The sequence below is a fragment of the Schistocerca nitens genome, chromosome 10 (assembly GCF_023898315.1).
Source record: "Schistocerca nitens isolate TAMUIC-IGC-003100 chromosome 10, iqSchNite1.1, whole genome shotgun sequence".
In the NCBI taxonomy this organism is placed as follows: domain Eukaryota; kingdom Metazoa; phylum Arthropoda; class Insecta; order Orthoptera; family Acrididae; genus Schistocerca; species Schistocerca nitens.
Genome location: NC_064623.1, coordinates 14213958 through 14239762, shown reverse-complemented (window position 1 = coordinate 14239762; position 25805 = coordinate 14213958). Strand labels below are relative to the sequence as shown.

Sequence of the window (25805 nt, the reverse complement as noted above, 5' to 3'; positions counted from 1 at the left end):
GGATTATTTCTGTGTTTGATTTATTAAAATATTCCCATCCAAACCCAATTAACGGAGGTGGAGGCATTACTTTTCATTCAAACCCTCGTATCTGCTATGGTTCCAGCAATACTACTGCCCATACACACACCATCTGGGTGTGAGTAAATTTTTTTGTTATGTTAGAAACAGTTTCGTGAAATTGTATAATTTCACATATGCCTTGTTTATGAGTTATGAGAAAATGTTCTGTTATATCTATTGTTTCTGGTATAGATATGTTAGCGTAGTGCTTCTTATGTCCAGTGCAACGAGTCTGCATTGTGTAGAATTTGAATGTTCTTTATTGTACTTTAAAGTATTCTGGAATTTTTTATGGTGCAGTTTTTCTCATATGTGCTATGGGGAGTAGTACTGCTGGAACGATAGCAGTTATGTTCCTTAATAAACTAGAAACAAGATTCTGCAGTTCACTAAAATCCTTTCTAAAAAACATAATATACCACTATCGCAATGTCAATGACACATTGCTACTTTACAAGGGAATCATTATGACAAACAGAGAATACTTTAGGAATTCAATACTATGCGTCATAAAATGAATTCACTTTCTGGACCTCACAATAACCAACAACAACTACAAACAGACTTTTGAGACATACAGAAAATTAACCACTACAGTTTGAATAATTAACTGTACATCTTCACATCCAAAATCTCACAAATATGTATTCTTTCATTCTATGATTAACAGAATCCTAAATCTGCCACTAAAACAGGAGGCCACACATAAAGAAATAACTACACTACAATAAATACAATACGAGAACAAGTATGACTATGATGTGGTTGTACAGCCATACAAAAACACCCTGAAAAAGACCACAATAAATCATAAAATAACACCAATGACAGAAACTGCAATAAAAAGGAAGACAATATACATACCAGCAAACTATATCCGAAAATTATCCAATAAACTAAATGCCCTACTAAAAATACAAACATCTCATATTACGTCAGAATGACAAATAATATTAGCAAAAAACTACCGTCAGGAAAAGCCATACTGCCAAAACTATTAAACCCCGGAATGTACAAAATTAACTGCAATAAATGCACAAAATTTTATACAGGGTGTTACAAAAAGGTACGGCCAAACTTTCAGGAAACATTCTTCACACACAAATAAAGAAAAGATGTTATGTGTACATGTGTCAGAAACACTTAATTTCCATGTTAGAGCTCATTTTAGTTTCGTCAGTATGTACTGTACTTCCTCGATTCATCGCCAGTTGGCCCAATTGAAGGAAGGTAATGTTGACTTTGGTACTGCAATGGACGAGGCAATTCTTCGTGCAGTTGACGATAACCCTAATGTCAGCATCAGAGAAGTTGCTGCTGTACAAGGTAATGTTGACCACGTCACTGTATGGAGAGTGCTATGGGAGAACCAGTTGTTTCTGTACCATGTACAGTGTGTGCAGGCACTATCAGCAGCTGATTGGCCTCTACGGGTACACTTCTGCGAATGGTTCATCCAACAACGTGTCAATCCTCATTTCAGTGCAAATGTTCTCTTTACGGATAAGGCTTCACTCCAACGTGATCAAATTGTAAATTTTCGCAATCAACATGTGTGGGCTGACGAGATTCCGCACGCAATTGTGCAATCACGTCATCAACACAGATTTTCTGTGAACGTTTCGGCAGGCATTGTTGGTGATGTCTTGATTGGGCCCCATGTTCTTCCACCTACGCTCAATGGAGCACATTATCATGATTTCATACGGGATACTCTACCTGTGCTGCTAGAACATGTGCCTTTACAAGTACGACACAACATGTGGTTCATGCACGATGGAGCTCCTGCACATTTCAGTCGAAGTGCTCGTACGCTTCTCAACAACAGATTCGGTGACCAATAGATTGGTAGAGGCGGACCAATTCCATGGCCTCCACGCTCTCCTGACCTCAACCCTCTTGACTTTCATTTATGGGGGCATTTGAAAGCTCTTGTCTATGCAACCCCGGTAGGTACCAAATGTAGAGACTCTTCGTGCTCGTATTGTGGACGGCTGTGATACAATACGCCATTCTCCAGGGCTGCATCAGCGCATCAGGGATTCCGTGTGACCGAGGGTGGATGCATCAATCCTCGCTAACGGAGGACATTTTGAACATTTCCTGTAACAAAGTGTTTGAAGTCACACTGGTACGTTCTGTTGCTGTGTGTTTCCATTCCATGATTAATGTGATTTGAAGAGAAGTAATAAAATGAGCTCTAACATGGAAAGTAAGCATTTCCGGACACATGTCCACATAACATATTTTCTTTCTTTGTGTGTGAGGAATGTTTCCTGAAAGTTTGGCTGTACGTTTTTGTAACACCCTGTATAGACAGAAAGGAAGAAATTTCATCATTACATTTAGACAACACAACAGAGACAAATAACAAACCAATCCATTTTCTTTACACACCTAAAAAATTAAAAACCAAAGTTGACAACATTAAAAATGCACTGCAAATCCTGCATAAAATCCCATCAGGTCCAAGCATGAATATTTATGGAGGAATTTGAAATATACGTACACACCAATTTTATCCCAATGAATAATACACGAAGAAACCGATTTCTGGCTCACAAAGCTTTCAAAAATTTTTTATTGAGATTTTAAATAGGGATAACCAATAACCAAAACTCCAGAGATCACAAACACTTCAGTAACAGTGCCATGATACACACAAACCAAAACAGCATAAATATCTTTGAGTAAACAACTAGCTGTCAACCTCAAATTTCTCATAACCATAATATTACAACCAACAATTGCATAGAGCAATAATGGTTTACTCAAAGCTGATATACACTGAAGCACCAAAGAAACTGGTATAGGCATGCGTATTCAAATGCAGAGATATGTTGAACAGGCAGAATACAACACTGTGGTCGGCAACGCCTATGTAAGACAAGCTTCTGGCGCAGTTCTTACATTCCTACATAGCTTACTGCTGCTACAATGGCATATTATTAAGACTTAAGCAAGTTTGATCGTGATGTTATAGTCAGTGCACAAGTGATGGGATACAGGATCTCAGAGGCAGCGATGAAGTAGGGATTTTCCTGTACGACCATTTGCGAATGTACCGTGAATATCAGGAAGCCCATAAACATCAAATCTCCGACTTTACTACGGTCAGAAAAAGATCCTGAAGAACAGGATCCATGACGACTGAAGAGAATCGTTCAGTGTCACAGAAGTGCAAGCCTTACACAAAATGCTGCAGATTCCAATGTCGGGCCATCAACAACTGTCAATGTGTGTACCATTCAAGTAAACATAATTGATATTGGCTTTTGGAGCCGAACACCCACTTGTGTACCCTTGATGACTACGACACAAAGCTTTATGCCTTGCCTGGGCCTGTCAACACCAACACTGGACTGCTGATGACTGGAAACGTGTCTGGTTGGACAAGTCTCATTTCAAATTGTATCGAGCGGATGGATGTGTACGGGGATGGAAATAACCTCATGAATCCATGGACCCTGCATGTCAGCAGGGAAACGTTCCAAGCTGGTAGAGGCTCTGTAATGGTGTGGGGCATGCGCAGCTGGAATGATATGGGACCCCTGTTACATCTATATATGACTGACAGGCGACAAATGCCCTTCTGCAACACATGAAAACTATGTAAGCACCATTGATGACAAGAGTGATTCAACTACTCAACCCCCCCCCCACCCCGTACACATCCTGTTGATCACTTGCATCCATTCAGGTCCACTGTGCATTCCGATGGACTTTGGCAATTCCAGCAGGACAATGCGACACCACACACATCCAGAATTGCTACAGAGTGGTTCCAGAAACACTCTTCCGAGTTTAAACACTTCTGCTACCCACCAAACTCCCCAGACATTACTGATCATATCTGGGAGGCCTTGCAATGTGCTGTTCAGAAGAATTTCCACCCTCTCACACTCTTGTGGATTTATGGACAGCCCTGCAGGATTCATAGTGTCAATTCCCTCCAGCAGTACTTCAGACATTAGTCAAGTCCATGCCACATCATGTTGCAGCACTTCTGCATGCTTGTGGGGTCCTACACGATATTAGGCAGGTGTACCAGTTTCTTTGGCTCTTCAGTGTACATCCATCTATGTCAGGATATGAGTAGAACATCAACATCAAATGCAAAAAACCTTTACACATTATAAATAAATGTGGTTGTTTGCAGATGTGTTGATGATGACAGTAAAGCAGAAATAAACTTATATACTATACTAAAATAATTTTTTTTTTGTCAAGGTTTTTTCCTTATGCAACGCAAAAAGCAGGAGAGCTGCACTCACTTCTAGCACCTCATTTCCATATATCTAGTGGCAATTCGGTGGCAAATGCAAACACATCTGTTCTGGAAATGTACTGCTGCAAAAACTGCTGGCCAATAGTAGCTGAGAATATCACTGACATGTGACTGCAATTCGTGTTGCCGAGCAACACTGCCGGGATATACTATTGGCAGAATATAATTTCTTCAGCCTGTGTGAAAGCATCTTAAGGCAGTTTCCCAGTGATATCGGCTGTAGCAATTATGCTGAATAGTTGACAAGTGAAAGCGATGGACAACTGCATCTGATCGACCTTAAGGTTGATATGTGACATGTAAGCAATAATAGCATCTCTGACAATAGTGTTTGCAAGCAGCTCAGAGTAATCCATTTTCTTGGTAGTGCAAGATACGACAGCAATTGATGGAGAGATTAGTCACTGAATACCACTAATGTCATATTACATGCAGGTCTTACACTGAGTGCCTGTAAAGGTGTGTTCAGGTGGTCCATATTTTATGGCAACATATGGCAGCGATAGGATTGCCGCCAACACTGCTGCCATAGGCAGCAATTCTGCAGTATGGCTTGGCAATGGTGCAAGTAGCTGCCAACATATTGAAGAGGGGTTGCCGGTGTTGTTCACCAAGGGTGGAAAATATTTCATATTGCAGGGCAATATCTATCTCTGTCCTTGACTGTAAATGCCTCCCTCTTGCTCTCACCTTTGTTTCCCAATTCTTTCACTGACAGTACTGCAGTCGTGTGTCTGACAAAAAACAATATCATTTACTTCTGTTTGAAAGTTCGTGCATATACATATAGTGAGATGTTTTGTTGTTGTTTGTTGTGTACAGCAATGGAAAAGTGGACAGAAAAGAGAACTAGTAATTTTATTAATGCGATTCATCTACGACCAGAGTCATGGGACATCGAGAGTGAAGTATACGAGGATCACAAACTGAGAAAACAGTTCACTGCCTGTTGTTGATAAGCTTTGAATCGTGCTTGACGCATACAAAAATTTCTAAAGTCTTCGAACCTATGCCAAATGTGAGGCGAAAACGTTGTATGGGAAGGGTGGAAGTGCACTTGGTTCTTCATCCCTATCGTTTGCATTTGATGCCTTCATCCCTACCATTTGCATTTTACGCAATGAGTTTCATACTACACTGAGACACTTTACGATTAGATCACATTCAGTTTTTGTCCCATAGACCGTAAGATGAGATGATTCTCATGGGTGTGGAACACGTCAGAAAGTACAGCATAATAGACATAAAATATCTGAATGTAATACTTACTACCCTGACCATTTGTCAGGAGACTGTCAAAATAGGTGAATACACTACAGTAAACTGGAACTGCTAATATTTACAGAATTAATACACTGTCAGAATGAAACATTTTTATACACTTTTAATAAATTTATCGTACACAAAATACCCAATTTTGAAAAATACCCAATTGCTTAAACAGGTTTCCACACATGTTCTTGAATGTACAAAATAAACGAGCCTTATTACACTCTTTTGCACCCTAAAAACTTTTGCTTGGTTTGATGAGTAACCCCAGAATATGATCCCATATGACGTTTTAGAATGGGGGGGAAAAAAAAAAAAAAAGGAAAAGTATGCAAGTTTCTTTATATTTATATTTATATCTCCTATATCTGACATCATTCTCATTGCAAATACAGGTTTGCTTATTTGCTTCAGCAATTGTTTAATGACAGTGAATTAGCTTTAAATCATTTATTAATGTCAGTAAAATTTGATTAGCAGCCATTTCTAAATCTGTATTTGAATTGGTACTTATTGCAATGTTTGTATCCTCTGCAAACAGAACAAACTTAGCATCTGGCAACGTAACAGACGAGAGATCATTAATGTACCCACAAAAAGCAACAGACCCAAGGTGAAACCTTGTGGGACACCACATGAAACTAATTCCCAATTAGATGAAGACTGGCTGCTTACTGCATAGGTATTTTGCAACAACACCATCTGTTTCCTGTTAGTTAGATAAGAATCGCGCCATTTCGCAACATGCCAGTGACACCATAAAATTCTACTTTACTTAGGAAAATGGTGTGATCCACAGTCAAAGGCTTTTAACAGGTCACGGTCAAAGGCTTTTAACAGGTTGCAGAAAATGCCAGTAGCCTCTAATTTGTTATCTAATGAATTAAGTATGTTCTCACTGTAAGTAAGCAGGAAATGGTAGTCTAAACAGTGGTACTTGTTGGCAAACAAAACTAAAATTAAGTTTTTATCTTATTTCAAGCTTCTTTTAATGAGGCAGAATGAGATTTTCACTCTGAAGCGGGGTGTGCGCTGATATGAAACTTCTTGGCAGATTAAAACTGTGTGCCGGACCGAGACTCGAACTCGGGACCTTTGCCTTTCGTGGGCAAGTGCTCTACCAACTGAGCTACCAAACCACAACTCATGCCCCGTCCTCACAGCTTTACTTCTGCCAGTACCTTGTCTCCTACCTTCCAAACTTTACAGAAGCTCTCCTGCACCACCTTGCAGAACTAACACTCCTGAAAGAAAGGATATTGCGGAGACATGGCTTAGCCACAGCCTGGGGGATGTTTCCAGAATGGTGCAGGAGAGCTTCTGTAAAGTTTGGAAGATAGGAGACGAGGTACTGGCAGAAGTAAAGTTGTGAGGACAGAGCGGGAGTTGTGCTTGGGTAGCTCAGTTGGTAGACCACTGTAGCTGCAATTCATGTGGCCGCAATGTTGCCAAACAGGATATATTGTTGGCAATATGCAAATGTACCTTAAGGTTGGTGTAAAATCTTCAAACCTCTCTCTTACAGAAGTCAGAACAATCATAAAGGGTGACCGAATTAGAATGGACAATTTAATTTTTGAAGAAAACTCATTAGTAACTTAGCAATGTGCAATATGTTCAGTTTAAATTAATCAGTACACAGTGTGGTTACATGTGGAGAACCATTTCTGGCAGATGTTCGCCAGACTTTGTTGACAAACTCTTACTTCTCTCATATCATTTTTAATTATATCATTGCATATTTCTGTACTGATTTTCACAATGATGCACCCCATTTGATCTGTCAACTAAGAAATTGTTTTAGGTTTGTTCATGTATTTAATATATTAGTTCATGCAAGCCAACAGGAAACAGTCACACAACACACTGTCTAAAGATCTCTATAGAAAATTTTGGTCTTCAAGGTGTGATTCAATACAGCTTGGAAAATTTTTACTGCAACAGTGTGCATGCACGGTATGTGCTAACATGCTGCAACCACTTTTATTTCAAATCTGTCCCCTTCAATCGGGCCCAGAGAAACTCACACACGAAGTTGCTATAATGTAGGCCATTCCCATCCACTGCATTACCTACACCACTATTGAAAAATTAAAAAATTAAAATCCAATCACTCCCACCTGCCCAAATTCCACATCAAACAGTGGCTCAATGTGCATGCAATGACACTGAAATTGATTCTCAGTGCCCCAAATTCTACAGCTGAACTTACTGACGAAGCTGTCCAAATGGAAATGCACCTATCACTAAAGATGACATGCCAATAGTGAGTTCACGGTGTTACAAATGGTCAACTGGCAGTAGTAGTTCTTTCTTTTGAACCTTGTAAGTGTGTAGATTAAGGTCCTTTGTCAGACTTCATTTCAAACCTCTCTCTCATTCTTGTGACTGATGGCAAATCAAGATTAAAGGACTTTGGGCTACGCACTTATTTACTGAAGCATAATTTCAGTAGACTATAGAATGTTGCTTTGTGTCTTAACATCTGCAATGGAATCAATGGGATTCAATTGCTCACTGAACTGCCAATGAATTGGGTATGTTCTGCTGAACAAAAGTTGTATGCAATTTGTGAAGTGTGTTTAAAAAACCTTTGCCATACAACTGCTGACAGTGACTGTGTTGTTTGACAGAAAATTTATTTTCACTAACTGCAATGTCTCTAGATGAAAATTCAATAATAGCAAGCTGTTGTCGATCATTGGAAACAAAGTGGCTTACATTTAAATTGCGGATTCTTATTGAGAATTCTAACAGCTAAATTATTTTACTTTCACATTACAGGAGAAGAAAAGTTGTCACACACAAGCAAAAAATACACAAAAAATTATTTAATGTTACAGGTTTGGCAGAATAGAAGTGACATACCTTATACAACTCACGTTCAATTTCTTTAAATTGTAGCATTGCATTGTAGAATTTTAAGTCCCCTCTCTCTGTCAGTATATGGAAGGTGCTCGTTTTATGTCGTGCACGGCCTTTTGACTGAACGTACGAACGGAATGTTTTTGGGGGATCGAATCTAATCACAGTATTACACATTGGTATATCCACACCTTCTTCGAGAACATCTGAAGAAACAAGTATATTTGTTTCACCGGCCTTGAACCTGAAACCATAACCACATATCTGTCATTTTCAAGGCTATCAGAATCAGTTTTGTGTATGCAGCACCATAAAAACTCTTGAAGGATGTGGGGAACATGATTGATGAGAAATAATAACTCATATTTCTAAAGTAAGGGGTGATATGTATACATACTTCCATAAATGTGTTAAGTATTTCTACAAATTTAATAATGAGCACATGATCAATCACCGTCTACAAATGTGTGGTGGTATGTGGAGTGTTGAGGTTGTGGGTGAGAGGACACCAGAGGCGGACGGGGGAGATTGGGAAGACAGAAGGGGGGAGGTGGAGTGAGGGACAGAAGGGGAGGTGGCAAGGGGGAATGGGAAAGTGGAAGCAAATGAGGGAGGCAGAGAGAGGAGTTGGGGGCTGGAATGGGAAGGTTTTCAGGGGAGAAGGTGGGGGTATTTAGGTGGTGAGGGGGTCGGGGGCCGGGCGGGGAGCCGGGGTCTGGACGCAGACATACCCTACCCCACTACAACCTCATAATCAGGTTGTTTTTCTCCATCTGTATTCTTCCTGACAGTAAGGTGTATATGAACCAAATTTATTTGCTCGATAATTGCAGCAGATGTTCCAGAGCAATGCTGGAACAAGCAAAAACACCCCCCCCCCTCCCCCCACGCATCTACCAGGGTGATCTCAGTCAAAATCAGCATCTATTTTTGGTCACTTATTTGTTTGGAAATGATTGGATGTATAAACATATCATCTTACTTCTCCCTGTTACTAGTGAATGTTACATCTTGTAACTGACAACTGCTTCATTAACTACTGGTGTTAATCAAGCCCTTTGAGGAAAGAATCAAAACTGGTATTTTACTAGTGGTTTTCTTAAACATATGTTTTACTGCTAGCAAGTGGTGTACAAATCTCAAAATTTTGGTCTTTAAGATTACACCTCTTGTCTGTAACAGGAATAAACCAGAAAGCCTAACAACAACATATTTCAATTCACACGGATTCATTCCATCAGCTATCTCGCTGACTGCTGTGTACAACCATTTCATTTCTCTAGTATGGCAGGTCCCTCTGCCAAGTCATACAATGTCTTATGGTGTATCTTCTAGAGATCCTTCATCTACCCAACAACTAACATGGACCAGGTTATAACGAATCAGCACATAATCGTCACTGCATTACAGCACAGGTACTCATTATATCTTGCAAACACATTCTCTTTATACACATTCCCTGTCCAAATTGGGCTTCATCAGATACTGTAACACCAAAAACAGAAAATTTGCTAAAAATAAAGTTATTGAAACTGTAATTGATAAAATAGTTCATTTGGATACAACTTGGTACAAAGTTCCATTTACTAGATAACTTTTCTTTTGTGTTTTTCGATCCATAATTCACATATATTCAAATCTGAATTTTTCAGGTCTATAATAATGGCAGGTATCAGATAGATTGTATAATGGTAAGACAGAGATTTAGGAACCAGGTTTTAAATTGTAGGACATTTCCAGGGGCAGATGTGGACTCTGACCACAATCTATTGGTTATGAACTGTAGATTAAAACTGAAGAAATTGCAAAAAAGGTGGGAATTTAAGGAGATGGGACCTGGATAAACTGAAAGAACCAGAGGAGTTTCAGGGAGAGCATAAGGGAACAATTGACAGGAATATGGGAAAGAAATATAGTAGAAGACGAATGGGTAGCTCTGAGGGATGAAGTAGTGAAGGCAGCAGAGGATCAAGTAGGTAAAAAGACGAGGGCTGGTAGAAATCCTTGGGTAACAGAAGAAATATTGAATTTAATTGAAGAAAGGAGAAAATATAAAAATGCAGTAAATGAGACAGGCAAAAAGGAATACAAACATCTCAAAAATGAGATCGACAGGAAGTGCAAAATGGTTAAGCAGGCATGACTAGAGGACAAATGTAAGGATGTAGAGGCTTATCTCACTAGGGGTAAGATAGATACTGCCTACAGGAAAATTAAAGAGACCTTTGGAGAAAAGAGAGCCACTTGTATGAATATCAAGAGCTCAGATGGAAACCCAGTTCTAAGCAAAGAGGGGAAAGCAGAAAGGTGGAAGGAGTATAAAGAGGGTCTATACAAGGGTGATGTACTTGAGGACAATATTATGGAAATGGAAGAGGATGTAGATAAAGATGAAATGGGAGATACGATACTGCGTGAAGAGTTTGACACAGCATTGAAAGACCCGAGTCGAAACAAGACCCCGGGAGTAGACAACATTCCATTAGAACTACTGACGGCCTTGGGAGAGCCAGTCCTGACAAAACTCTACCATCTGGTGAGCAAGATGTTCGAGACAGGCGAAATACCCTCAGACTTCAAGAAGAATATAATAATTCCAATCCCAAAGAAAGCAGGTGTTGACAGATGCGAAAATTACCGAACTATCAGTTTAATAAGTCACAGCTGCAAAATACTAACGCGAATTATTTACAGACGAATGGAAAAACTGGTAGAAGCCGACCTCGGGGAAGATCAGTTTGGATTCCGTAGAAATGTTGGAACACGTGAGGCAATACTGACCTTACGACTTATCTTAGAAGAAAGATTAAGGAAAGGCAAACCTACGTTTCTAGCATTTGTAGACTTAGAGAAAGCTTTTGACAATGTTGACTGGAATACTCTCTTTCAAATTCTAAAGGTGGCAGGGGTAAAATACAGGGAGCGAAAGGCTATTTACAATTTGTACAGAAACCAGATGGCAGTTATAAGAGCTGAGAGACACGAAAGGGAATCTGTGGTTGGGAAGGGAGTGAGACATGGTTGTAGCCTATCCCCGATGTTATTCAATCTGTATATTGAGCAAGCAGTAAAGGAAACAAAAGAAAAATTCGGAGTAGGTATTAAAATCCAGGGAGAAGAAATAAAAACTTTGAGGTTCGCCGATGACATTGTAATTCTGTCAGAGACAGCAAAGGACTTGGAAGAGCAGTTGAATGGAATGGACAGTGTCTTGAAAGGAGGATATAAGATGAACATCAACAAAAGCAAAACAAGGATAATGGAATGTAGTCGAATTAAGTTGGGTGATGCTGAGGGAATTAGATTAGGAAATGAGACACTTAAAGTAGTAAAGGAGTTTTGCTATTTGGGGAGCAAAATAACTGACGATGGTCGAAGTAGAGAGGATATAAAATGTAGACTGGTAATGGCAAGGAAAGTGTTTCTGAAGAAGAGAAATTTGTTAACATCGAGTATAGATTTAAGTGTCAGGAAGTCGTTTCTGAAAGTATTTGTATGGAGTGTAGCCATGTATGGAAGTGAAACATGGACAATAAATAGTTTGGACAAGAAGAGAATAGAAGCTTTCGAAATGTGGTGCTACAGAAGAATGTTCAAGATTAGGTGGGTAGATCACGTAACTAATGAGGAGGTACTGAATAGAATTGGGGAGAAGAGAAGTTTGTGGCACAACTTGACTAGAAGCATAGATCGGTTGGTAGGACATGTCCTGAGGCATCAAGGGATCACAAATTTAGCATTGGAGGGCAGGGTGGGGGGTAAAAATCGTAGAGGGAGACCAAGAGATGAATACACTAAGCAGGTTCAGAAGGATGTAGGTTGCAGTAGGTACTGGGAGATGAAGGAGCTTGCACAGGATAGATTAGCATGGAGAGCTGCATCAAACCAGTCTCAGGACTGAAGACCACAACAACAACAACAACAACAACAGTAATGGCAGAGCAACTATTAACTGTAATGATAAAGTCTATGACAGATATATATATATATATATATATATATATATATATATATATATATATATATATATATATTCTGCTACATCATGTTACTTTGTTATTTATGGAGTTAATAAAATTGCAAGAATTTTTGGACTTACTTATCTAAAGCCTCCTGATTTCTCTTTTTCTCAAGATCGTTTTCCTTTGTATACTGCGGTGCAGCAAAGCCCACAACAAAATCAGGATGCAAGCCTTCATATTTAGGATCACTCAATGACAAGAACTGAAAAATAATTGAAAAAATACTTTTGTAAGTATTTAGAACTTTTATCTAAGATCAACATTGTTTTTCACAGTGTTACCAAATGATTATGTTAGCCACTTACCAACAGTCACATCACTGTACAATAATAACAGAAACCAGAAATTTGATTGTTATATGAACAGAATACATGATACTACTTATCTCTAAGTCAAAACTAGTAGCAACGTATCAGTGTGGACTTATAGTTCCAAACTACATTAAAGACAAAACTACTTCTCTCATCTTACTTCTTTACTGTTCAGCACTCATTTACATTTGATTTCTGACCCTCCGAACATTAAACTGGACTTTCAACAGTATGTATTGCACAAGTTCCAGTCTGAAGCACAGCTTAACGACCTGTTTTGGGTAAATTTTCCACCTCTCTATACCTCCTCCTTTACAGCCTTTACTTCACAGGTTCCATATGCTGATTCTGAAAGGTTAAGATTTACGTCAACCTTTTTACACTGTTGCCAGTAATGTAATGATCTGTGTAATTGAAAATATTATGATAATTTTAACTGCCTTTAATGTAGTTTGTAACAGCAATAAATAATAATAAAAGGAACAATAGTAATAGCAACAACAGTAACAACAACAACAATAGTAATAACACCGGCAATTCAATTGAAAACCTCAATTATCTATTATTATGAAAATAAGATAATACAGAAATATTACAGATACATCATTTTCTGATGTAGACCTCATGATGTGTAATGCACACATTCCACATCTTCAGATGTACACAGATGCCTCACAAGAAGAATTCTTTTGGTTGTGAATGGAGCCACTCACGCACTGTGGCTTTCACCTCTTCATCGCTTCTGAAATGCTTCAAAGGCAAGGAAATGCCTCTGCACCAGGAAACTATGTTTACTATCACTCTAGTCATTGAGAAACAGTTTCCCCATCAGCCTATTCCCCCGAATTTGGTCCCGTGTAACTTTCTGGCCTTCCCTAATTGCATAAAATGGATCCGAGGGATAACATGTTCATACAGACCCATTTTATCAGTGTGTGAGTGTCATGTAGGAGCACGCTCAGATACAGTGGCAAAGACTACAAGACGCAGCAGAGCACATCATGAAGTAGCTCTCTTAAAATTTCAAGGATGCACATTCTAAGAAGAGTCAATGAACATATGAATGGAGATCCAAAAGAAGCCAGAATCATATAATGCTGTGCACAGTGTACTTTTAGTACCAGGTTGAGCTGCTAGGGAGATCTGCAGGATCTCTCTCGGGTCAGTCTGCTGCCAAGAGGCATCACCCACCATCCTAAAATGATGGTACGTCTTCTGTGGCACTTCTTCACACGTGTCTGTAGCACATTTGTGACACAAAGAAATAGCTGACTCTCGTAAACAAAGTCCAGCTGTGAAGTTTTGATTATTGTTTCGCTTGAAGGTAGCTGAAACTGCTGTGACGGTGAGAACATTGTATAAGGAGCACACTCTTGGTAACATAGAAGTGTACAAACGGTTTTCTCAATTTAAAACGAGGGAAATGGCAACTGAAGATCAGCTTCATTCCGGTCATCCTTCAACTGCTCAAGCCAAGGAACACATCAGTAAAATCCGTAATCTCATCAGTGCAAATCAACATAGGACAATCAATGTGCTTCAAGACTTACTTGGGTGGTTCTGAGCACAATTAAGTGCATTTTGAATGTCTATTTGGCAACGCAAACAGTGGTTGCAATGTTTGTGGCCAGACTTATAAACGAATATCAAAGAAATAGGCACATTCCAGACTGTTGTGAAATGAAGAACGCATTCAAGGATGACGCAGATTTTTTCAACAAAGCTGTCAATGGGGATGAGTCGCAGTGCTCCGGGTAAAATCCTTAAAGTAAACAACAGTCAAATCAAAAGAAGTCATCTGGCTCACCCCATCCAAAAAGAGCTCGTCAGGTGAATTTGAATGTGAATATGATGCTCTTCAGTTTTTCTGACATAAAAAAGATCATACAATCACAATTCAACCCTCAAAAGCAAACAGTAAATCAACAGCTCTATTTCAAGGTTGTGAAAAGGCAGAGCAGAAATTTGGCAAGAAAAGATCTGGTTTTGTGGAATTCTCCCAAGTTGGTTTTGCAATGTGACAAGGCCCCTGCGCACACAGTTGAGTGTGTTCAAAACTTTTTGGCCTCAACAAAGATGATTACCTTGATGCAAGTGCACTTTTCACCAGATCTATCTCCCTCTGATTTCTTCCCATTTCCTACGATGAAAAGGGACTAGAAAGGAACATAAAACACAATGTCAAGGTGGTGCTACCGGGTATGAAAGAGTATGAATTTAAAATGTTTTTCCTACACTGGACCAAACATTTTGATAAGTGCATTAGTACTAATGGGGAGTACATTTAAGGAGATTAATGTTTTATTTTTAAAAAAGGATATGCTTTTCTTAAGAAACTTGCAGTTTTTGGGTCCCACTTTGTATCACTCTTCCCACATGCATATTGTGAAATAACTGTGATGGTGAATTGGACAATTTTTTTCCGTTCATACAGAGAATGACAGATGAATGTTCTATCCCTGCACCATTAGGAAAGGTAGCAGTTGGAAGGGAAAATATGCTGAGGCTGGTATACTATACATCTCTCACAACACAAAATAACGTGGCTTTCAGCCTATACATATAGATGTTCAGAATCACTTATGCGCTATGAAAAATAACCATAATTACTGGAAATGCCCTCTAGGAAATTTGAACGAGTGTAAGTGCACATTTCATCCAACACATGAAACCAAATAGAGCGAACACAACCATAAAGGTACCCTTTTGGCACTGTTTTATTACAATTAAATATTTTTATGCAACTTGCTATACCATCTACCCAAAAAAGTACATAATCTGGTCTTAGTTACCTTAAATATTTGATACAATAACTTGGCAGAAGACCTTCTCTCTACGAACACAAGTACTGTAAACTTCCGTCTTCTTTTCCCATCATCTTTTTCAGCCTCCATTATTTTCATTTCCTCAGCAAACAGTTTCTGAATAAATGACACTAACGCCAATAGCTTCTTACTGGAAAATTGGAACAGATGCTCCTTTTCTGGAGTGCATTCCATTTCATCATATAAGAGCTTTCTAAAACAAAACAAAAAATATATTACTGCATAAAAACAAAAGTAAAGGGGAAGGCGTGAGAAAAAGCAATCACAATTCTCTGATGTAAACTAATATTCCTGTCCGTGCCACACAATGTACTCTATGGTTAGTCACGACTGAGTAGCGTAAATAGTTTGGAACACGCCACTATGTTAGCTGGAGACGAACCTTTGCTTCCAGTAAATTTCAAAATTCCATAAAACAGTATGTCTTTGACTTGATAAATTGTTTGGCTTTAGCTTAAGTAAAGGTGCCAGAGAGACAGTTGTGACATTACACTTAATAATGAACCACACTCAGAAAATTCGAGACATTTCACAAGACCTATTGACCCGTACAAAGCATTAGACAACTGAAAGTGGTGCAAGATGTTTGAAATTCAAATACAATAGGTATACAATGTAGGGAAAGACAGGTAATATAAAATAAGTACAACAACCAAAAGGGAACAGAAGACTAAGAACAAAACGCTCAGATTGTAAAGGGTTTAAACCCTTGCTGTTTAATTTGTACATTGAAGAAACAGTGGTGGAAACAAAAGAAAGAGTAAGGAGTGGGATCATATTTCAGAGTGAAACGATATGATTGATAAGATTCCCTGGTGACACAGCATTCCTCAGTGAAGGCGATGGATAATTACAGGATCTGCTGAATGCAAAGAACAGTTTAATGAGCACAGAAAACGGATTGTGAGGAAACCGAACGATAAGTGTAACGAGTACTAGTAGAAATAAAGTAAGTGATATATTTACCATCAAAACTGGGGACCTTGCAGGAAAGGAATTCTGTTATCTTGGGAGCCAAATGACATTAAAGACAAAGCAAGAAGATTATGAAAAGCAGACTAACACATGTAAAGAGGGCATTATTCCAAAAATTAGGTCCACTAGTACCAAACATAGGCATTAACTTGAGACAAATTTCTGAGGTCATGCATCTTGAGCAAATCATTGAACAGAAGTGAATCATTAACAGTGGGGGGGGGGGGGGCAAAGTATTTAGGGCAGAATGCTGAAAATCAAGTGGACTGATGAGATATGAAGTGGGGAAGTTCTACAAAGAATCAGTAAGAAAATGCACACATGTACAGGCTAAGTGTTAAGATGAAAGAGACTGACAACCCCTGGAGAACAGGGAGTTGTAGTGGGTAAAAACTGCACAGGATGACAGAGACTGGAATACATACAGTAAATAAATGATGGTACTGAGTACCAACACAGAACAGGAATATCTGTGGAGAGAACACAGCATACTGTCACAGTGTCCTGCAATTGGTCATTTTCGAATTGAAGGTATTTTCCAGGTTTTTCCAAGGAAATTTTTTTCCAGTTTACTTTTTCATTAAATTTGACACTAAAACACCATCTTTTTAAAAAAATTATATTGATAATTATCAAAATATCCATAATAAATAACAACATATTTCTTTAGTGATCTATATTACAAGTACAAATTAAAATAATTATAATATATTAAATACTGTATCTTTGAAAACAATCAGTTTTTGAAAATATTATGTAGTTGGACACACAAAAAATCTGCTCACCATGCAGCAGCAGAACACACACATAGAAGGTCATACAGTTTGCAAGCTTTTGGTGCCAGTGGCTCTTCTCCTGGAAAGAGCATAGAAGGGGGAAGGAAGAGGGGTGAAGGAAAAGGCCTAGTGAGGTTTAGGAAAGGGGGTAGAGTTGAGAAAAATTGTCCAGAACTGCAGTTCAGGGGACACATTTTTTTTTTTTTTTTTAATTTTCTACCTCTACCAAAATCTTGCGTCACTTGATGTGTTTGCTCTTTTTGTTTCCCAGTCTTTGATTTCAGCTTGCTTTCATTTGTTCAATAATTGTTTCTCCTTTTCTCTTTCGCCTTCCTTCTCCTTATTTGTCATATGGTCCCTGTACAAAGAACGTGCATTGCGAAAAAAGTGTACAAGACTTTTGTCGATGTTGAAATTGTCAACACCATTAGCGTCTCTGAATTGGCATACTTCGACTGCCGTGGTTACTTCGACCACACATACACCAAGAGTTTTATAGCTCTCTGCTGGCCCTCACTCGGGTGTTTAATATAGACTGTTTGGTGGCAAAGTTAAATCAGTATACAATAAATGGCGCCATGTAATACTACTTTTCTCGCACAGCAGTTGGGCAACCTGTTGCAACTTATAATTGTATACAAAAAAAGTGTGTTAAAACCTGGTTGTGGAAAATCCACTGGTATCATTTAACTGAAAACAGTGTTTTCAGCTACACAAAGGGTTCAAATGGCTCTGAGCACTATGGGACTTAACATCTCAGGTCATCAGTCCCCTTACACAAAGGGTCCTGGGAAAGTTTTGCAATGCGACACAAAAATAAGCTGCAGGAGGCTGATTGCTGCTGTGTTCTGAGACTGCTTCATACTTGCATTGTAGCTGCGGTGGGCGCAGTTGTTCACTAGCAGGCATATTTTGAAGTGCTTACTATGTCATCGTGGTCACGAAGTGAGATTCAGCCAGTTTTGCAGTACAGCTTTGCACACGGTTTAAACGTAGACCAGTGCTTTGAAGAAATGACTCTTACACTCACTGATGTGTATCCACATCGAACAACTATATTCAGGTGGTACAGAGAATTCCAAAGAGGAAAAAGAGGAAATTTCACTCTGGAGGACGCTGAGATGGAGGAAAGGTTATGATCGTCAATTACGGGGGAAAACATTGACTAAATGAAGACAGGTAAGTAATCGATGAGCAGACAGAGGACACCTTAAAGCTAAATGCACCAGAAATTTGTTCGATTCTGCATGATCATTTGCAAGTAAAGAAACTTTGTTGTCTCTGGGTGCCGCACAGACTGACGGACGAACAGATGACACGACACGTGATTTGGTGCCAGGAGATGTAATAGAAGTTTTCCAAGGGGGCAATCTCAGTATGTGAATAACATCGTGACAGGTGACGAGATTCGGCTGTACTATTATGACATGCCAACTACGACTCAAAACACCTGTGGCAGTCAGAAAATCCCGATCGACAGTTGTTTTTTCAAATCAAGTGGAATTGTGCAGTGTGTTGTTTTGGACATGCTGGAGGCAGCCACAGCTAAGTGGTACACTGAGCAGTGCCTGCCCAAAGTCATCCAATCGTTGAAGAACCTGCCAACAAAGTCAGGAATGGACACTCGGTTCCTCCAGCACGACAACGCTCCAGCTCACCATGCCAAAGCATGCACCGAACATTTGTGGGGTACAGAACTGTCTGCACCTTGCTGCTTGTGACTTTGCACTGTTCCCACATGTGATTATGAAGCTGAAAGGAGTGCAGTTTTCAAGTGATGAGGACCTCCTGAGTGCTTGGGACAACAAGTGTGCCTTAATCCCTTCAGAAACTTGGGAAAACTGGTTTATGGATTCATTTTGGAGGTTGGAGAGATGTATTCACTGTGGTGGAAATTACTTCGAAGAAATTAAATAAATGAAATTGTATTGCAAAACTTTCCTAGTACCCTTTGTATCATGTATGTTACCTGATTAATTCTCAAAACAGACCACTGACCAGTTTTTTTTTTTTTTTTTTTTTTTTTTTTTTTTTTTTTTTTTTTTTTTTGCTCGCACGTATACATCTGCCACTATATTACATTTCCGAGGTCATGTGCACGATTTCTCTGTTTCGGGTTAACTTTGACCACTGGTCATTGTTATCCCAGGATTACAGATATGATATATGATTTATTAAACAGTGTTGATGCCAATGACAGCATGGAACTAAGGAATACATACATTAACCATCAGTATACAGACGAAAACTCATTTATAATGTCCCTAAAACTAAGAGAAATAAATGTCAGTCATATAGCACTCAAATTAGAAGCTGTTGTGGTTCAGGCCAGGCAGTGATTCATGTACAACATATAATTTCAAATATCTCTCAAAACAAGGAATGAAGTTTGGTCTCAGGTGAAAGATATTGTCTCAATAAATGATGAACATGTGACCTTAGTTTGAACTGCACTGGATATTTTGAAACAAGGAGTTACATTTCTTTTCTTTGAGTTATCAGTCTTTTGACTGGTTTTGATGCGGACCACCATGAATTCCTCTCCAGTGCCAACCTCTTCATCTCAGAGCAGCACTTGCAACCAATGTCTTCAATTATTTGCTCTCTACAGTTCCCTCTATTACCATGGGAGTCCTTCCCTGTTGTCTTAACAGATGTCTTATCATGCTGTCCTTTCTCCTTGTCTGTGTTTTCCACATATATATTCCTTCCATTTCAGATTCTGCATAGAACTTCCTCATTCCTTACCTCATCAGTCCATATAATTTTCAACATTTGTCTGTAGCACCACATCTCAAATGCCTGGATTCTCTTCTGTTACAGTTTTCCCACAGTCCATGTTTCACAATCATACGATGTTGTGCTCCAAACGTACATCCACAGAAATTTCTCCCTCAAATTAAGACCTCTGTTTAACACTAGTAGCCTCCTCTTGGAAAGGAATGTCCTTTCTGCCAGGGCTAGTCTGCTTTTGATGTCTTCCTTGCTCTGTCCGCCATTGGTTATTTTGCTGGTAGGTAGCAGAATTCCTCAACTTCATCTACTTCATGACCATCGATTTTGATGTTAAGTTTCTCATTGTTCTCATTTCTTCTACTTCTCATTACTTTCATCTTTCTTCAGTTAACTCTCAATCCATATTCTGTACTCATTAGACTGTCCATTCCATTCAGCAGGATATGTAACTCTCTTTCACTTTCATTAAGTATAGCAATGTCATCAGCAAAGCATATCATTGATAACCTTTCACATTGTATTTTAATCCCACTCTTGAACCTTTATTTTCATTTCCATCATTTCTTCTTCAACATACAGACTGAAAAGTTGGACCGAAAGACTGTATCCCTGTCTCACACCCTTTAAATCCAAGCACTTCATTCTTGGTCATTCACTCTTATTATACCCTCTTGGCTCATGAGCATATTGTATATTACCTGTCTCTCCCTGTGCCTTACCTCTATTTTCCTCAGAATTTCGAACGTCTTGCACCATTTTAATTTGTCAAACACTTTTTCCAGATCAACAAATCCTATGAACGTGTCTTGATTTTTCTTTTTCTTTAGTCTTGCTTCCCTTATCAAACGCAACATCACAGCTGCTCTCTGGTGCCTTTATGTTTCCTAAAGCCAAACTGATCATCGCCTAACACGCCCTCAATTTTCTTTTCCATTCTTCTGTATATTATTCTTGTCAGCAACTGGGGTGCGTGAGCTGTTAAGCTGGTTGTGCGCTAATTGTCCCACTTGTCAGCCCTTGCGGTCTTCAGAATTGTGTGTGTGATACTTTTCCGAAAGTCAGATTGTATGTCGCCAAACTCATATATTCTACACACCAACGTGAATTGTCATTTTGTTACCACTTCCCCCAATGATTTTAGAAATTCTGATGGAATGTTATCTATCCCTTCTGCATTATTTGATCTCAAGTCCTCCAAAGCTCTCTCAAATTCTGATTCTAATATTGGATCCCCTATCTCTTCTATCCCATCAGACACACCTTCCTCATTATAGAGGCCTTCAGTTTACTCTTTCCACTTATCTGCTCTGCTCTTCTGCATTTAACAACGGAGTCCCCCATTGCACTCTTAATGGTACCATCCTTGCTTTTAATTTCACTGAAGGTTGTTTTGACTTTCCTATACGCTGAATCTGTCCTTCCAATAACCATTTCTTTTTTGATTTCTTCACATTTTTCCTGCAGCCATTTAGTCTTAGCTTCCCTGCACTTCCTATTTACTTCATTACTCAGCGACTTTTATTTCTGTTTTCCTGAATTTCCCTGAACATTTTTGTACTTCCTTCTCTCATCAATCAGTTGAAACATTTCTTCTGTTACCCATGGTCTCTTCGCAGTTACCTCCTTGTACCTATGTTTTTCTTTCTAACTTATGTGATTGCCCTTTTTACAGATGTCCATTTCTCTTTAACTGCACTGCTTATTGAGCTATTCCTCACTGCTGTATCTATAGCCTTAGAGAACTTCTGACGTATTTCATTATTCCTTAATACTTCTGCACCCCACTTCTCTGCGTATCAATTTGTCGTAACTAATCTCTTAAACTTCAGCCTACTCTTCATCACAACTAAATTGTGATCTGAGTCTATATCTGCTCCTGGGTATGCCTTACAATCCAGTATCTGATTTCAGAATCTCTGTCTGACCATGTTGTAATCTAACTGAAATCTTCCCGTATCACCTGGCCTTTTCGAAGTATACCACCTCCTCTTCTGATTCTTGAACAGAGTATTCACTATTACTAGCTGAAATTTATTACAGAACTCAATTAGTCTTTCTCCTCTCTCATTCCTTGTCCCTAGCCCATATTCTCCTATAACTGATTCTTCTATTCCTTCCTCTACAACTGCATTCCAGTCCCCTGTGACTATTAGTTTTTCATCTTCCTTTACATACTGCATTACCCTTTAAATATCCTCATATTCTCTCTCTCTCTCTCTCTCCATCTTCAGCTTGCGACATCGGCACGTATACCTGAACTATCATTATCGGTGCTGGTTTGCTGTTGATTCTGATAAGAACAACCCTATCACCGAACTGTTCAGAGTAACATACTCCTATTCATAACGAATCCTACTCCTGTTATACCATTTTCTGCTGCTGTTGATATTACCCCATGTGTGTCTGACCAGAAATCCTTGTCTTCTTTCCATTTCACTTCACTGACACATAACTTATCTAGATTAAGCCTCTGCATTTCTCTTTTCAGGTTTTCTAGCTTTCCTACCACATTGAAGCTTCTGACATTCCACACCCTGACTCGTAGACTGTTATCCTTTTGTTGGTTATTCAAACTTTTTCTCATGGTCACCTCCCCCTTGGCAGTTCCCTCCCACAGATCATCATGACATTTTTTTCAATTACAGGCCACTTGTCACGTGGATACGTGTTACGTGACTTTAATGCAGTGGTTTCCATTGCCTTTGCATCCTCATGCCACTGACCTTTGCTGATTCTTCTGCCTTTAAGGCCAGTTTCCCATCTCTTGGACAAGACAGTGCCCCGAACCTCTGTCAGCTCCTCCGCCCCCTTTGACAAAGTCATGGGCAGAATGACGGTGACTTCTTATGCCAGAAGTCTTCAGTTGCAAATGCTGGTTATCAGTCAAAATTTAAAGGGTGGCAGGTTATGAAACCGGGACCAAGGACGTTTTGATTACTAATCAAAGACGCTGCCCCTAGAACATGGGTTACTCTTCGAGTCAGGTTTAAGATGGATAAAATTGAAGATATTATGCTCAACTGAATTTGGAGGTATGTGTGTGGTACTGCATCTTAGTATCTTTCATTGTATGCATAATTTTGAAAATGGATCACACTGTTTGATTTACGTACTGTACTAGGTTTTTTTTCTTTTATGAGGCTTAATACAGTTCTTAAGTAAACTTGACTCCAAAGTATTTATTTCAATGTGATCCAAGTTACAATATGTCTTTGAAATACTGACCACAAATGGAATGGTAGCTAACAGCCATGGTAGAAATATAGGCCAATCACTATCCCCAAAATCCATGCTACCTTTGACCACCAACTTTTTTCCCGTTACTTCCTCTGCATTTTAGAACATGTACTGTACTAATTAGTACATAATCCTTTCATATGAGTCCCAATGTTCACTAATATAAATATTGCAGAAGCTGAAAAAAAAGTCATGATAATCACATCTGAATCTGAAAACCAAAAGTATACCCACCAAGCTTACTGTACGTATCTTTGAACAATAAAGCTTTTTTTCTGTTTGATTTTCAACTATAACTTTGGAGTTTACAGAAAAGTCTCACTCAAGAGAAGCATTTCCATGTGAGATTATTAAAATACTTCACACAAAATCTCAGAAATTTGCACACAACTTTGTACATAATTTGATTATATCAATCCAGAATTTACTGAGACATTTTTCACTTTTCTTATCAGATCCCATATCATTTTCAGTCTTTTTTTTCTCTGCAAATGTCCATAAATTCAAGTTTGACATGGTCTGCCTTTGAATCCAACATCCTTCCCATACGTACTATCAATTTCCTGTGATCTACTCCGTAGTTTAATGCGACTTCTGCATTCGAGCAGGAAAGCACGTGTTAAGTTGTAGTTAAAGGTTGACCTTCCTTTGAACTTCCTTAGTAATGCATCTTTGAATATTTTCCTTTAGAAATGTTATTTCTTCTTCAGATACATTCTTAAAATTTTTTAGTGCATTTCTTGTAGCAAAATCCTAATTGAACTGTCTTGCCATAACTGAATTCTTTACTTCGAAATTTATTTACTGACTGTGAATTCCTTCTCATAAGCTACAAAACATTGACATGTGAAAATCTGTGCCAGAATGGGACTCAATCCCATATTTCCCAGTCATCATGAGTGGAATAGCTTCACTGAGCCATGCACACTTTCTGGATCAACCCTAACTTCCAAGTGGTATCCTTCAAGTCAGTTTTCATTGAATAAGAATTTTTGCTTTTTAAAATGTCTAGTTTCAAAATTCACTGCATTGAAACATTCATATGATTATGTGGTTCATCATACAGAAATGGAGCCATCACAACAGTGCTCTGAATACTGAGTAAAAATGTTTCCAAGAAATGTGCTGTTGAACTGAGGAATGTCAGTTTTCAGTAATCAATTTTTTGTTGACAGCTTCAGAAACAATTCTCAAACTTGATGACTCAGGAATGACTTTCGATTTCGGTATCTCAGTAACACAAGTTCAAATATATTAGAGAACTTGCACAGCTTTTTCAGCTGCATTAGCATTTTTAGTACATCCTGTTCCTCAAAGTGACATAGGATGGGATGAAGATGCGGGTATTTCAGTTTAGTGTGTCCTCCGTGGAGAAGAACCATGAAATAAATAATAAAACAGTCCCAAAAAGGACAGTTACCCAGTTAGTTTCAGATATGCCTGTTTCGAAAGGACCATGTAATATGAGCAAACTTCAGGTATCAATTTCCAGCAGTTATAGAACACCAAAGGAGGATTCTTTTGGTTCCTTGTTAAAGTTGTCCAGAAGTTTTAAATTCTTGTTTTGCCCAGCTACAGATAACATTCAAAAGTTTTGTTTTCCAAACCCAAGGATTTTTTTACATTTTTGAGTAAATAATTTGCTCTTTGTATCATTCAGAAAAATGAAATCCAAGTAACATTAAATCAGTTAATGTTAAATCACCTAATAAAAGCAAATCTTCTGGCCCAGACTACATACCAATTAGGTTCCTTTCACAGTATGCTGATGTAATAGCTCCATACTTAACAATCATATACAATCGTTCGTTCGACAAAAGATCCGTACCCAAAGACTGGAAAGTCACACAAGTCACACCAATATTCGAGAAAGGTAGTAGGAGTAATTCACTAAATTACAGGTCCACATCCTTAACATCGATATGCAGCAGGATTTAGGAACATATATTGTGTTCGATCATTACGAATTACCTTGAAGAGAACGGGCTATTGACACACAGTCAACAAGAGTTTAGAAAACAACATTCTTGTGAAACACAACTAGCTCTTTACTTCTATGAAGTGTTGAGTGCTATTGACAAGGGATTTCAGATTGATTCTGGATTTCTGGAAGGCTTTTGACACTGTACCACACAAGTGGCTTGTAGTGAAATTGCGTGCTTCCAGAATATCGTCTCAGCGATTGAAAATCATCGAGTAAAACAGAAGTGATTTCTGGCATTCCCTGAGGTAGTGTTGTAGGCCCTTTGTTGTTCCTTATCTACAAAAATGATTCAGGAGACAATCTGAGCAACCGTCTTAAGTTGTTTGCAGATGACGCTGTCATTTATCGACTAATAATGTCATCAGAAGATCAAAACAAATTGCGAAATGATTTATAATAGATATCTGTATGGTGCAAAAATTGGTAGTTGACCCTAAATAAAGAAATGTGCAAG

At 38.7% G+C, this 25805-nt stretch overlaps 1 protein-coding gene across 3 annotated transcripts in view; it reads right to left on the bottom strand.

Annotated features, from left to right (window-relative positions):
* LOC126210275 (endoribonuclease Dicer-like) overlaps window positions 1-25805 on the bottom strand; it is a 334521-nt gene that overhangs the window by 177949 nt on the left and 130767 nt on the right. For all 3 annotated transcript variants that reach the window (XM_049939469.1, XM_049939471.1, XM_049939470.1), the window contains 3 exons: window positions 15611-15836; window positions 12585-12709; window positions 8489-8729 (listed from right to left, as the gene is read on the bottom strand). In XM_049939469.1, the coding sequence (XP_049795426.1) occupies window positions 8489-8729; window positions 12585-12709; window positions 15611-15836 (592 nt within the window). The remainder of the gene's footprint in view (window positions 1-8488; window positions 8730-12584; window positions 12710-15610; window positions 15837-25805) is intronic.